This window comes from Rana temporaria, chromosome 1 (genome assembly GCF_905171775.1).
Source record: "Rana temporaria chromosome 1, aRanTem1.1, whole genome shotgun sequence".
NCBI classification, from domain to species: Eukaryota; Metazoa; Chordata; class Amphibia; order Anura; family Ranidae; genus Rana; species Rana temporaria.
The window spans coordinates 278,447,678-278,460,967 of NC_053489.1; the positions used below are offsets into that span (position 1 = coordinate 278,447,678).

The following is a 13,290-nucleotide window of genomic DNA, read 5'->3' on the forward strand; positions in this document are numbered from 1 at the left end:
AAACTGAGCTGCAGCACAGTGACCAAGACCATAAAGTGGTTTACCAGGACAGGCTCCACTCCTAACAGGCCTTGCCATGGTTGACCAAAGAAGTTGAGTGCATATGCTCAGTGTCATATGCAGAGGTTGTCTCTGGGAAATAGATGTATAAGTGCTGCCAGCATTGCTGCAGAGGTTGAAAGGGTGGGGGAGTCAGCATGTCAGTGCTCAGACCATACGCCGCACACTGCATGAAATTGGTCTGCATGGCTATCATCCCAGAAGGAAGCCTCTTCTAAAGATGATGCACAAGAAAGCCTGCAAACAGTTTGCTGAAGACAAGCAGACTAAGGACAGGGATTACTGGAACCATGTCCTGTGGCCTGATGAGACCAAGATAAACTTATTTGGTTCAGATGGTGTCAAGCGTGTGTTGCAGCAACCAGGTGAGGAGTACAAAGACAAGTGTGTCTTGCCTACAGTCAAGCATGGTGGTGTCATGGTCTTGGGCTGCATGAGGGGAGCCATGAATGCCAACATGTACTGTGACATAATGAAGCAGAGCATGATCCCCCTTCCTTCCGGGACTGGGCCGCAGGGCAGTATTCCAACATGAGAACGACACCATACACACCTCCAAGACCACAGCCTTGCTAAAGAAGCTCAGGGTAAAGGTGATGAACTTGCTAAACATGTTTACAGACCTAAACCCTAGTGAGCATCTGTGGGGCATCCTCAAAACGAAAGGTGAAGGAGCGCAAGGTCTTTAACATCCACCAGCTCCATGATGTCGTCATGGAGGAGTGGAAGAGGACTCCAGTGGCAACCTGCTAAGCTCTGGTGAACTCCATGCCCAAGAGGGTTAAGGCAGTGCTGGAAAATAATGGTGGCCACACAAAATATTGACACTTTCCCTTAGGGGTGTACTCACCTTTGTTGCCAGTGGTTTAGACATTAATGGCTGTGTGTTGTGTTATTTTGAGGGGACAGCAAATTTACACTGCTATACAAGCTGTACAATCACTACTTAACATTGTAGCAAAGTGTAATTTCTTCAGTCTTTGTGTCTGTGGATGCAGTAATAACCCACAACACTGGTGTCAGTTTCTGCAATAATAACCTCCAGCGTTGGTGTCAGTGGACACAATAACAACCTGCAACATTGGTGTCAGTGACTGCAGCAATAGCCACCAGCACCGCCATCAGAACTATCAACCTCCCACCTTCTGCACACACACACCCACATACATTGGTCAGTGGCAGTGAAATCCAACCACCCCTTCCTGCATTAGTGGTCAGTGGCAGCAAAATGTAACCCCTCCTTTGCAAGTTAACCCTCCTATAAGCCAACCAATTCCACCCTCTGGATTGGTGGTCATGACAATGAAAGATAACACCACCCTATGTATTGATAGTCATGGCAGTGAAAGTGTTATATAGCTGGGTTAACAAACCATTTAAGACTATGCCAGCCCCTCTACGAGCATTCTAAATACCGAATTTGAGCTGTCTTCAGGCCAATGGATTGCTTTTGCAAGAGGGACCGTGATCTCCCTGTGACGTCAGCTGGGGAGATCACGTGGCCGATCGTCTCCTCCGCAGAAGCTCTGTATCATAGCTGTAAAGCGGCCGCGAGTCACATGACCGGCCAGAAGACTGCTAAAATTTGGTATTTAGAGCACTCATTTTTAGGTTTTTATTTTACAAGAATAGTGGCGGGCCGAAGACAGACACAGAGGGAGATGACAGGCAGGAAGGAGGGGGTGAGGGGGGAGAGAGGAGTGCTGAGAGGACAGATACGTATGATGCAGGGACGTACTCGTGGTCAGCTCAGAGAGGGCATACAGGAAGTGCCAGGTTCAGGCATTTTTTCTTTGTACAAGGGGAGCTGATTACACAGCACAAGCACTGGGCTGTGTAATCTGCTTTAAGAGACAAGGACCTGTATATATTTTTTGGGGGGTTAACAAACGCTTTAACCTCCCTCCCTGTATTGGGAATCAAGGCAGTAAACATTACACATCGGTGGTCATGGCAGTGAAAGTGGCAACTCACCACCCCCCCTCCATTGGTGGTTTTTGCTAAGTAAAAGTGTTAACCCCTCCACCTACCCTGTATTGGTGATCACATCAGTGAAAGTATTAACCCCCTGTATCGGTGGTCATGACAGTGAAGGTGTTAACCCTCCCCCATCTTGCCCCCATTTTTGATTACTTACCCTTCTTACACTCCTGGTATGCTCTCTCCCTCTCTCCAGGCCAGGACATTACTTGTACTAGAGGTGGCACAAAACACAGAAAGTAGTCGAACTCCTGGCACCTCGCTACCGCTCTGCTACCCATATGGTTTTCATGTTGGCCACCAGGGGTCTACACCATTTCATTCTGTCTCTAAGTTCAGCACCCAATAATAGCAGGAATTATTCACCCTACTAGAAGTTAGACATATTATTACACGAGTTGGATGAAACTCATCAGATTGTGCCTTTCTCTGAACTAAAGATGCCACCATAATTCCACAGCCCTGGTTCATTATATTAGGCAAAACATTTAACAATATACAAACATTTACCTCTTGATGCCTTGAAATGTGTTGTTGGCCATATCTATTATGCCACCTGTTGGTCTGGTTATAGCTCCCACTAATCCTTTGCCAACTCCTTTAAAAAATCCTGCTGCTCCTTCTTTCTGAGCGCCTAGGAAATATATTGGGTTAAATGTGAAAATCTTCACACTGAAATCCATACAGCACCATTACTGTAGCAAACTTGCTGACTGTACCTTTAATTGGCTTTGTTACTATCCCGGTTATACCACTGACAAAGCCCTGAGGAAAGAAAATAAATAAATGACTAGTATAGAAAGGCATGTTGCTGACAAATACCTTTTGCAAGTGCCAGCAACTAAACACTTCTTAAAAATAACAGAGTTTTGAAATAAGAACAAATGTCACATGGTTTGGAGAATACTGCATAAAACTGGCCAGTCATTCATTTGACCACAGATAATAAATCTTCCAACCAACATCAAAACTCATTTCATTCTGAATTGCAACTCAGATAATAAATCTGATAAGCTGTCCTTCTATAGCACTTAAAGCAGACCTTCAAGCAAACAATATTTCCTAAAATCTGTGTTAAAAAAAAAAAAAGTTCTTGCATGAAGTTTATGTCATTTTGTTAATCTCTGTCATTTTCACTATACTTCCAGAGCTGCAACTATGAGAGTATTCATAGACTATTGTATTCTGTGGACCATTCATTTCACATGAATAACCTTTTTTTTTTTATAAGCACAGCAGATTTGAATACAAATGTTTGCCTTGATGAGCAAGAACTTTTTATTGAATAAGGCTGTATATGTCACTACTGATGACCAACAGCATTGCTAGGGTCCCAAAAGACCAGAAGCACACAGGGAAACCTAGACTGAAATGCTGTTGGGTTTGTATATGATGATGTCATTCCTCTTTTTTTTGGCGGTCTTCCCCAGGTGACGTTTCTTTTAAAACTGACACTTCTGAGAGTGTTCATTTCTAGTGTTGAGCGGAATACGCCATATTCGATTTCGCGATATATCACGAATATATAGCCGAATATTCGAGAAATATTCGCTAAAATCGAATATTCGTGATATTTTATCCAAATGAAATTTTTGCGAAATTTCGCTATTGCGAATGCGAAAATAATTTCGACAAGTGCGGTAGGAGAACTCTGATTGGCTCATGCTGAAATCGAATATTCGTGATATATTATCGAAATTTCGCGAATGCGAAATTGATTGCGGAATTTCGACAACTGTGGTAGGAGAACTCTGATTGGCTCCGATGCAAAAGAAGGGCGGAGAAAGTATTCGCTAATATTCTGAAATCGAATATTCGTGACATTTTATCCAAAAAACAATATTGCGAAATTGCGCTAATGCGGATGCGAAAATGATAGCGAAATTTTAACAACTGTGGTAGGAGAACTCTGATGCAAAAGAAGGGCGGAGAAAATAATTGCGCAATATTCCTATTGACGAATATTCGCATTGCGAATATTCGGCAATATAAAATGATCGCTTCAGCTACTCGGCCCAGTGTCTCTAATCATACCAGCAATGCTTTTAGACGTCGATGGAGATCACTAGGATGTGATCTGTTTTAAAAATAAAATTGAAAAAATGCGAATATTCGGAATAGCGAATATTGGCCGCGAAATTCGATATATTCGCGAATACTCGAATATGCCATATTCGAGCCGAATATTCGCAATACGAATATTCGTGAGCAACACTATTCATTTCATGTGTCTCCTGCAGTGCTTGATTCACCAAATACAATTCTAAAGGAAAATATAAGTTACAAGTGAATGTGTGAGAAAGAATGTTAAAAATAAGCAAGAAAAAAAAAAAGAAAAAAAAAAAAAAGAATCAAAGTTCAGCTAGAACTAAAGTATGTTTGTCTACAGCAGGAGTAGGGAATCTTTCAGAGGTTAAGATAGCCGTTTTACTCCCGTGTAGTGTGCTGTGACTTGTAGTGCATTTTTCCTCTTTTAAATAAAGACAACCATGAAGGTTTTTTTTGGAGTGTGGCTGTCCATATTTTCTTTTTCCAGAGGTTGAGATCTACCTGGACAACATGGAAGAAATCAAAGATCCCCAGGGATCTATGATTTCCTATAATAAAAACAAATGGTGCCTCCAATAAAAACACAGTGGGGCTGATTTACCAAGCCTTTGCTCCATGACTCATGGAGCAAAAGCAGGAGTAGCAGCCGTTTTGACATTTACTAAAGAAATACGCTGCTAGTGCAGTGTATTTCCTTAGTTACTAAAGTGCTCAGTGCGCCCAGGAAAGGGCGCATTGTGCACTACTATAGACCTGGTGCACGGCACATTGAAATGTAAATATCGGGGATTCGGGCTGGAGTTTATTAGGGGGGAGGTGGGGTGATGCAGGGGAAGTGTAGTGACATGTGTTTGAATGTGTTTGGCGGGCCGAATTGAAAGTGAAAGTGATTTTTGGAAACCGATCCCCGCACGCTTGCACAGTGCGCCTGAACCTCGGGAGGTTCATTTGCATACTGGGCATGCGTACAGAGAAATTTCGGAGCTTCCCGCGCACCTTGTCAGTACGCCGAGAAAATCTTGGTAAATACCAAGCGGCGTACCCGTAATTGCGCTGCGTGACGCGGCGCACGGGAATCTCCGACCTGTTTTCAGCCTGCGCTGACCATGAAGGGGAACTCTGCGCCAAATTTCAAACAAGAAACCGGCGCGGGTCCCCCTCCAGGGGTACATTAGGTCTGGAACGTGAGGGGTTAAACCCGCGCCGAAAATCGTCAGAAGACAGCGCAGAAGACGGGGAAGGGGGGGGGGGGTAGGTGCACCCCCGGCAGAAACCGACGAAGCCTGGGACCCTCCTCCATAAGCAAGGAGCTTCATGGTGAAGGGGGTCCCGGTGGAAGACGGCGCAGAAGACCGGGGGGTAGGTGCACCCCCCGGGAAGAAACCGACGAAGCCCGGGACCCTCCCCCATAAGCAAGGAGCTTCATGGTGAAGGGGGTTCCGGCGGAAGACGACGCAGAAGACCGGGGGGGTAGGTGCTCCCCCAGCAGAAGGCCGGAGCCCAATGGGGTGGTGGTGGGGGGCCCCGGCAGAAGACCCCCAGCTGACTAATAAATTAATTTATAAATGTGTGTGGTGTCTTATTTGTTTTACATTTTTTCCCCCAGGTGAATGGGTAGGGGTACAATGTACCCCATACTCATTCACATAGGGTGGGGGGGCCGGAATCTGGGGGCCACCCTATTAAAGGGGGCTCTCAGATTCTGATAAGCCCCCCGCCCGCATACCCCGACAACCAACGGCCAGGGTTGTCGGGAAGAGGCTCTTGTCCCTATCGACATGGGGACAGGGTGCTTTGGGGTGGGGGGGCAGTGCCCCCCTCCCCCAAAGCAAACACTCCCCCATGTCAAGGGCATGCGGTCTGGTATGGCTCAGGAGGGGGGGGGCGCTCACTCGTCCCCACCCCCATTCCTGTCCGGCCAGACTGCATGCTTGGGATAAGGGCTTGGTCTGGATCTGGGGGGAACCCCGCGCTGGTTTTCGGCGCGGGTTTAACCCCTTATGTTCCAGACCAAGCCTAAGAGCCTGGTATGCACCTGGAGGGGAACCCACGTTATATATTTTTTTGGTCTGGAGTTCCCCTTCATGAACAGCGATCTGTCATTTACCCATGTCAGTCCCACCCCCCCTTCAGTTAGAACACACCCAGGGAACATATTTAACCCCTCCCTTGCACCTAGTGTTAACCCCTTCCCTGCCAGTTACATTTTTATAGTAAGCAATGCATTTTTAGAGCACTGATCGCTAGAAAAATGACAATGGTTCCAAAAAAGTGTCCGATGTGTCCGCCATAATGTCGCAGTACCGATAAAAATCGCTGATCGCCGCAATAACTAGTAAAAAAAAGAATGAACAAAAATGCCATAAAAATAACCCCTATTTCGTAGACGCTATAACTTTTGCCCAAACCAATCAATAAACGCTATTTGCGATTTTTTGGAACCAAAAAGATGTAGAATACGTATCGGCCTAAACTGAGGGATTTTTTTTTAGAATTGCATTTAAAGCACTCTGCCTGACACATAAGTGCATCCATGGGAAGGCTCCGCAATATCTTTGCGACAAGATAGAACCTCACAATTCGAATCGCGTTCTGCGATCCACCGACCAAAATCTGGTCAGGGTACCAAAAACCAAATACAAGTCCAAAGGAGAAAGAAGGTTTGCTTTTCAGGGTCCTAAACTATGGAACGCTTTACCAACCAGCATTCGGTTGGAGGAAAACCACCTGACTTTCAGAAGACAGATCAAAACTCTGCTCTTTTGATGTCATGAGACACGAACAACTAGCGCCCAGAAGCGATTCAGTTCGCATGCGCTGCGCTTTATACGTTTTTCATTCATTCATATATTTTTGGGGATATTTATTATAGCAAAAAGTCAAAATTATTCTTTATTTTTTAAAATTGTCGCTCTATTTTTGGTTATAGCTCTAAAAAATAAAAAAACGCAGAGGTGATCAAATACCATCAAAATAAAGCTCTCTGTGTGTGAAAAAAAAGGTTGCCAATTTTGTTTGGGAGCCACGTCGCACGACTGCACAATTGTCAGTTAAAGCGACGCCGTGCCGAATCACAAAAACTGGCCCGGTCATTGACCAGCAATATGGTCCAGGGCTCAAGTGGTTAAAAAATAACAAAACACTAAAGTTAGCCCAATTTTTGGTGATAATGTGAAAGATGATGTTACACCGAGTAAATAGATACCTTACATGTCACGCTTTACTATTGCAAACACTCACACTTATGGAATGGCGCCAAACTTCAGTACTTTAAAATCCCCATAGGCGACCTTTTTTTTCCAGGTTACCAGTTTATAGCTACAGAGAAAGTCTAGTGCTAAAAGTATCACTCTCGCTCTAACGCACGCGTCAATACCTCACATGTGTGGTTTGAACGGTGTTTACATATGTGGGCGGGACTTACGCAAACACCGTTCAAACCACACATGTGAGGTATTGACGCGTGCGTTAGAGCGAGAGCAATACTTTTAGCACTAGACCTCCTCTGTAACTTAACTGGTAACCTGAAGAAAAAAAATGTGCGTGTTCGCTTCTGACTGGGAGGACAGGGGCATTTTAATTATTATTATTTATTTTTGTTACGTAATAATTCACTAAGACCTCCCCTTCAGGCTGGAAAGCATGAGTTCAGGGGAAAAAAAAAAAGCTCTCATTCTTTCAGCAGCCATTGCAGCTTTGTTCCTGCATGTGAGATGAACTGAGCATACCCAGACACTTAGAAAATGTTTCCTTTCTTTTTAAAGGGTGAAAATCACTTGGATGCTCATATGGGTGGGTTAGTAATTTAAGGACATCCTTACCAGGTGTAAGCACTTACAAGCTCACCCAAACTAGAGACTGAAATTAATTAATTAGCACACATGTTATAAAAAGCGTGGATCGATCAGTCCTCAGCTGCCCTCAGAGGGGCAAGCTGGCAGGAATGTTGTTGCTAAACAGAAATGTGGTTTGGAGCATGTTTATTTTGCCAATGTTTTTTGTTTATTTTTAAAAAAATATATATATTTGTAAGCACAAGAGCAAGTGGGAGACAGATGGAAGTGACAAGATTCACAGCACCGGTGCTTAGCGTCCAACTCGACAGGTGACAGCCAAAAGGAAGGCATAGGGCGCCGGTTGTTGCTGTATAGAAGCTGGGACTCATCCCTCCAATCGGGAAGTTGCCACAATCACTGGGAACATCCTCGTCCACCTGGTGCCGACGTCACTCAAGGAGCATGCACATTCAATGAATGCATTTCCAGGCGTATCTTCCTCTTTTTTTTTTGTCTCAATAGATTTTTATTGAATGTTTTACATGGCACACATTCAGAAGTATACATGGATAACATTCGACTTTTTGTATGAAACATCAAGCCTAACAACAAATAAGACATTAATATGGGATATTACATCAACCCATCAATTGGCGCGACGGGTGAGACACGGCACACCCATCTGAGCAAGTAATGCATTAAACAAGAAACAGCGATAAATAGGCAAAACGGGGAAACACGCAGATAACATAATCCATCGCAGTGAGCCAGGGCGGGTAGATACGTCTATGTTCATGACAAGAGAGTAGAGGAGAGCGCCCCCCCCCAAGCACCCCAAAAGGGCGCTAAACTGCGCTTGCGAGTTGGCGCCCTCCCCCCCGCAGGTCCTGTCCCAAAGTGCTACATAGGCGTTATACCGCAAATCCGCACCAGGGGGCATAGGAATAATCAAAGATGAGAATCCAAGGATTCAGCAAGACCAGGGGAGTTAATCCAGTCAGTCCATTGCTGTTTTTTGTTTATTTTTAAATGATGTTCACTTTGATGTATTTGTCTCTGCTGCCTTATTTTGAAAACAAATTCTGAAGATGTTGGGACGGTTAACCTATGTTTATTTTGATTTTTGAAATGTATTTTTGTTTGTGTGTGTGTTTGTTTGTTTGTCTTTTTTGCTTTCCTTGTTTTGTTGACCAATAAAAATTACTTTCAAATTTTGAAGTTTGTTTTTTTGTTACTTTTTCATGCTACAGATTTTGACAGCTGCAGCTGAAATAGATTTGGGCCTAACAAATTAGGTGAGATTTTTGTCTAAGCTTCTTTCCTGGTGTGTAATCATGAAATGTTTGCCATGTTTATTCACCAGGAAATTAAAGACAACGTGGTAAGTATTTTCTTTTTACTGCAGTGGTCCTCAGCCCTCAAGTACCCCCGACAGGACATGTTTTGTGGATTTCTCTTATCAAGAATTGCTGTCCAGACTGTCTTTTAAAGCACATGTGCAAGGTGAAGGAAAACCTGCAAACATGGCCTGTTGGGGGGAGGGGTATTGGTGGACAGGCTTGAAGTGCTGATTTACAGCACTGTGCTTAAATCTAGCGCAAGGCAATCCTATTCAAATTGTGGGTGTTTGAGGGAAGACGAGTGTTAGAACCCCTGCTTGTGTTTTTTTTGGGGTTGAGCTTTGTGTCCCTTTTCTTAAAATTGGCTTCACTTCCTGTCACACAGCTGAACAGGAAGTGAGGTTAAAACCCTACCAGTGTCTTTTCTTGGGGACACAGGTCAATCTAACTAGTGTCCCCATTAAGCAAATTGCACTCCAGCACTGCTGTGTACACCTCAAATCATGGGTCTTCAAACTACGGCCCTCCAGTTGTTCAGGAACTACAATTCCCATCATGCCTAGTCATGTCTGTGAATGTCAGTGCATTACAAGGCCTCATGGGATGTGTAGTTCTACAACAGCTGGAGGGCCGTAGTTTGAGGATCCCTGCCCCAAATGATTATTTAGTTTGGGGTTTAGGAAAGGCAAAGCCACTCTGCAGTACAAGCGTAGTCGCTGAAAATCAGAGAGGAAGCACTGATGGTTTTAATCCTGTAGAAGCAAAGTTTTTTTGTTTTCTACCTTGCTTGTCCACTTGTAGTGAAAAGTGGATTTGCCTTTAGTAAATGGACCCCCAAAGTCCAAGATCCCTAATAATTTGGGGTGTACACAGCAAAATGCTAGAGTGCAATTTAGATTATGGGAAACTATTTAGATTGATCTCTGTGTCCCCAAGAAAAGATATTAGTAAGGATTTACCCTCACTTCCTGTTTGGCTATGTGACAGGAAGTGAATGAATTTGAATTAGAAAGGGTGAAGACACCTCACAAATGTTACTATCAAGGGGGTGCAGACATCCCCAAAAAATGAGCAGATAATACTTATTTGCAAATTAATAATTTTTTAGTTAACATTGGGTGGTGTTTGTGGGGGGCCCTAACACACACATTCATACATATTAGCAACGCTGTATCCTGGCCTATTGGCATGGTTATATTTTCTTAGGCCTCTCAATAAAACTCTCTGAAATATGTGCTTAAACTAGAACTATAATCAACACTTTTTATTTTCTTTACATTTGGATAGAGTGAGGGAGGGTTATAGGCCCTGTCAGTTTATTTTGTATTATCTGTGTCCAATTGGGGAGATTTTCCTTCACTTCCTGCCCCATAGCCAAACAGGAAGTGAGAGAAAAACTATGCAAATTAAGGGAATCCAGTAACCCCCTCCCCCCCAGAACTAGTGTGTGGGTCCCCTGAAAATTCCTGGGCGGGTCATACAAAAACAGGGTGTGGCCTTGACAGAAAGGGGTGGGTCATTTTTCTATTAGGAGGTGCAGAAATGTAGTCAGGCCTAGGGCAGCACAAATCCTAAATATACTACTGCATATTAGGGCTTATTTATACCGGATCCGATTTACAGCATGTTTTTATATTGTGGGAGGAAACCCACGCAGGCACAGGGAGAACATGCAAACTCCAGGCAGATGGTGTCACGGGCGGGATTCGAACCAGCGACCCTTATGCTGCTAGGTCAAAGTGCTATACACTACACCACTGTGCTGAACGAACATGATTGCATCTGAAAGCATGAGATCTTTTTTTTTTTCCAATACCATGCTTTCCAGCCTTATTAACCCCGCCTCTCTCCATAAAGAGGACCTGTCACACACTAGTCCTATTACAAGGGATGTTTACATTCCTTGTAATAGGACTAAAAGTGATAAAAAAAAAAAAAAAGCGACAGAAAAGTGCAAAAAGAAAAATATTAAGTAAAAATAAATAAAAATAAACGTCCCTGTCCCTAGTAGCTCACACTTAGAAGTGAATATGCAAGTAAGTCCCGCCCACATATGTAAACACCATTCAAACCACACATGTGAGGTATTGACGTGTGCATTAGAGCGAGAGCAATAATTCTAGCCCTAGACCTCCTCTGTAACTCTGAACTGGTCACCTGTAAAAAAAAAATCAAGCATCGCCTATGGATATTTTTATGTCCCGAAGTTTGGCGCCATTCCATGAGTGTGTGCAATATTAAAGCGTGACAAGTTGGTATCTATTTACTCAGTGTAACATCATCTTTCACATTATCCATAAAAATTGGGCTAACTTTACTGTTTTGTTATTTTTTAATTCATGAACCGTTTTTTTTTTTGGGCCAAAAAAAAAAAGGCGTTAGAAAAATTATTGCGCAAATACCGTTGGAAATCAAATAAAAAATGACCGCCACTTTATTCCCTAGGGTGTCTGCTAAAAAATTATATATAATGTTTGGGGGTCCTGAGTAATTTCCCAGGAAATAAATATAATTTTTACATGGAGGAGAGAAGTGCCAGAATAGGCGCGGTATGGAAGTGGTTAAAGTGAAATAATAAAAGTGAAATATTCCTTTAAATTTCATACAGGGGGGGAGGGGGGTACACGCATGTTTCCCGTGCTTAGAACTGTCCCTGTACAAGATGTCATTTCTGAAGTGAAAAAAAAAGTAATTTTAAAGTACTCATGGCTATAAAGAATACAGTCATTGCTCATTAAAACTAAAAAAATGTATGGGGGTCCCCCCAAATTAAATTACCAGGCCCTTCAGGTCTGGAATGGATATTAAGGGGTACCCCGCCGTAAAAACAAAAACAAATGGCGTGGGGTCCCCCCAAATATCCATACCAGGCCCTTCAGGTCTGGTGTGGATTTTAAGGGGAACTCCACCCCAAATAAAAAAAAATGGCGTGGAGTGCCCCTAAAAATCCACACCAGACCCTTATCCGAGCACGTTAACCTGGCCGGCCGCAGAAAAGAGGGGGGGACAGAGTGCGGGCCCCCCCCCTCTCCTGAACCGCACCAGGCCACATGCCCTCAACATGGGGAGGATGTCCCCATGTTGATGGGGACAAGGGCCTCATCCCCACAACTCTTGCCCGGTGGTTGTGGGGGTCTGCGGGCGGGGGGCTTATCAGAATCTGGAAGACCCCTTTAACAAAGGGGACCCCCTGATCCCGCCCCCCCCCCATTTCACCCAAAAAAAAGTGTCAAAAGTGCGAAAAATGACAGTAGCCGGTTTTTGACAAATCTTTTAATAAAATCTTCTTTCCGCGGTTCCTTCTTCTTCTTTAATTCGGGTTTCTTCTGCTTCTTTCTTGGGTCTTCTCGTCCACATCTTGCCCGTCTTCTCCCATCTTCTTCTCTGTCCGTCGACCTTCTCGTCCCGCATCTTCTTGATCTTCTGGGCGCTGTGCTTGAAATTGAAGACCCCGCTGTGTTCCCGCCCCCCTCTGACGCCACAGGTAAACTCATAAGAAAGTCCGCGTGTGGTATATGTGCGTCAGAGGGGGGGCGGGTTCACATGAGCGTCACACGGCGGGAACTTCGATTGGAAGCTCGTCCGCATAGTGCGGCGGCTTCTTCTCCGGACGGCGCGCTTGAAATTTAATTCCCCTGCCGTGTGACGCTGTGACCCCGCCCCCCTCTGACGCACATGACTTTCTAAGGAGTTTACTTGTGGCGTCAGAGGGGGGCGGGTCCCAGGAGCGGCTAATTCAATTTCAAGCGCAGCGTCCGGGGAAGAAAAAGATGTGGACGAGAAGGCTGAAGGACGGACGGAGAAGACAGGAGAAGACACCGGGCAAGATGTGGAGGAGAAGGCTGAAGGACGGATGATGTGGACGAGAAGACCCAAGAAAGAAGCAGAGGAAGAAACCCGAATGAAAGAAGAAAAGAAGATTTTATTAAAAGATTTGTCAAAAACCGGCTACTGTCATTTTTAACACTTTTGACATTTTTTTGGGGTGAAATGGTAGAGGTACAGTGAACCCCATTACCATTTCACATAGGGGGGGGCCAGGATCTGGGGGTCCCCTTTGTTAAAGGGGTCTTCCAGATTCTGAT

At 44.3% G+C, this 13,290-nt stretch overlaps 1 protein-coding gene across 3 annotated transcripts in view; it reads right to left on the reverse strand.

Moving 5' to 3' along the window:
• VPS13A (vacuolar protein sorting 13 homolog A) overlaps positions 1-13,290 on the reverse strand; it is a 466,977-nt gene that overhangs the window by 86,879 nt on the left and 366,808 nt on the right. For all 3 annotated transcript variants that reach the window (XM_040355879.1, XM_040355888.1, XM_040355872.1), the window contains exons 66-67: positions 2,760-2,805; positions 2,551-2,674 (exon numbers count right to left, since the gene is read on the reverse strand). In XM_040355879.1, the coding sequence (XP_040211813.1) occupies positions 2,551-2,674; positions 2,760-2,805 (170 nt within the window). The remainder of the gene's footprint in view (positions 1-2,550; positions 2,675-2,759; positions 2,806-13,290) is intronic.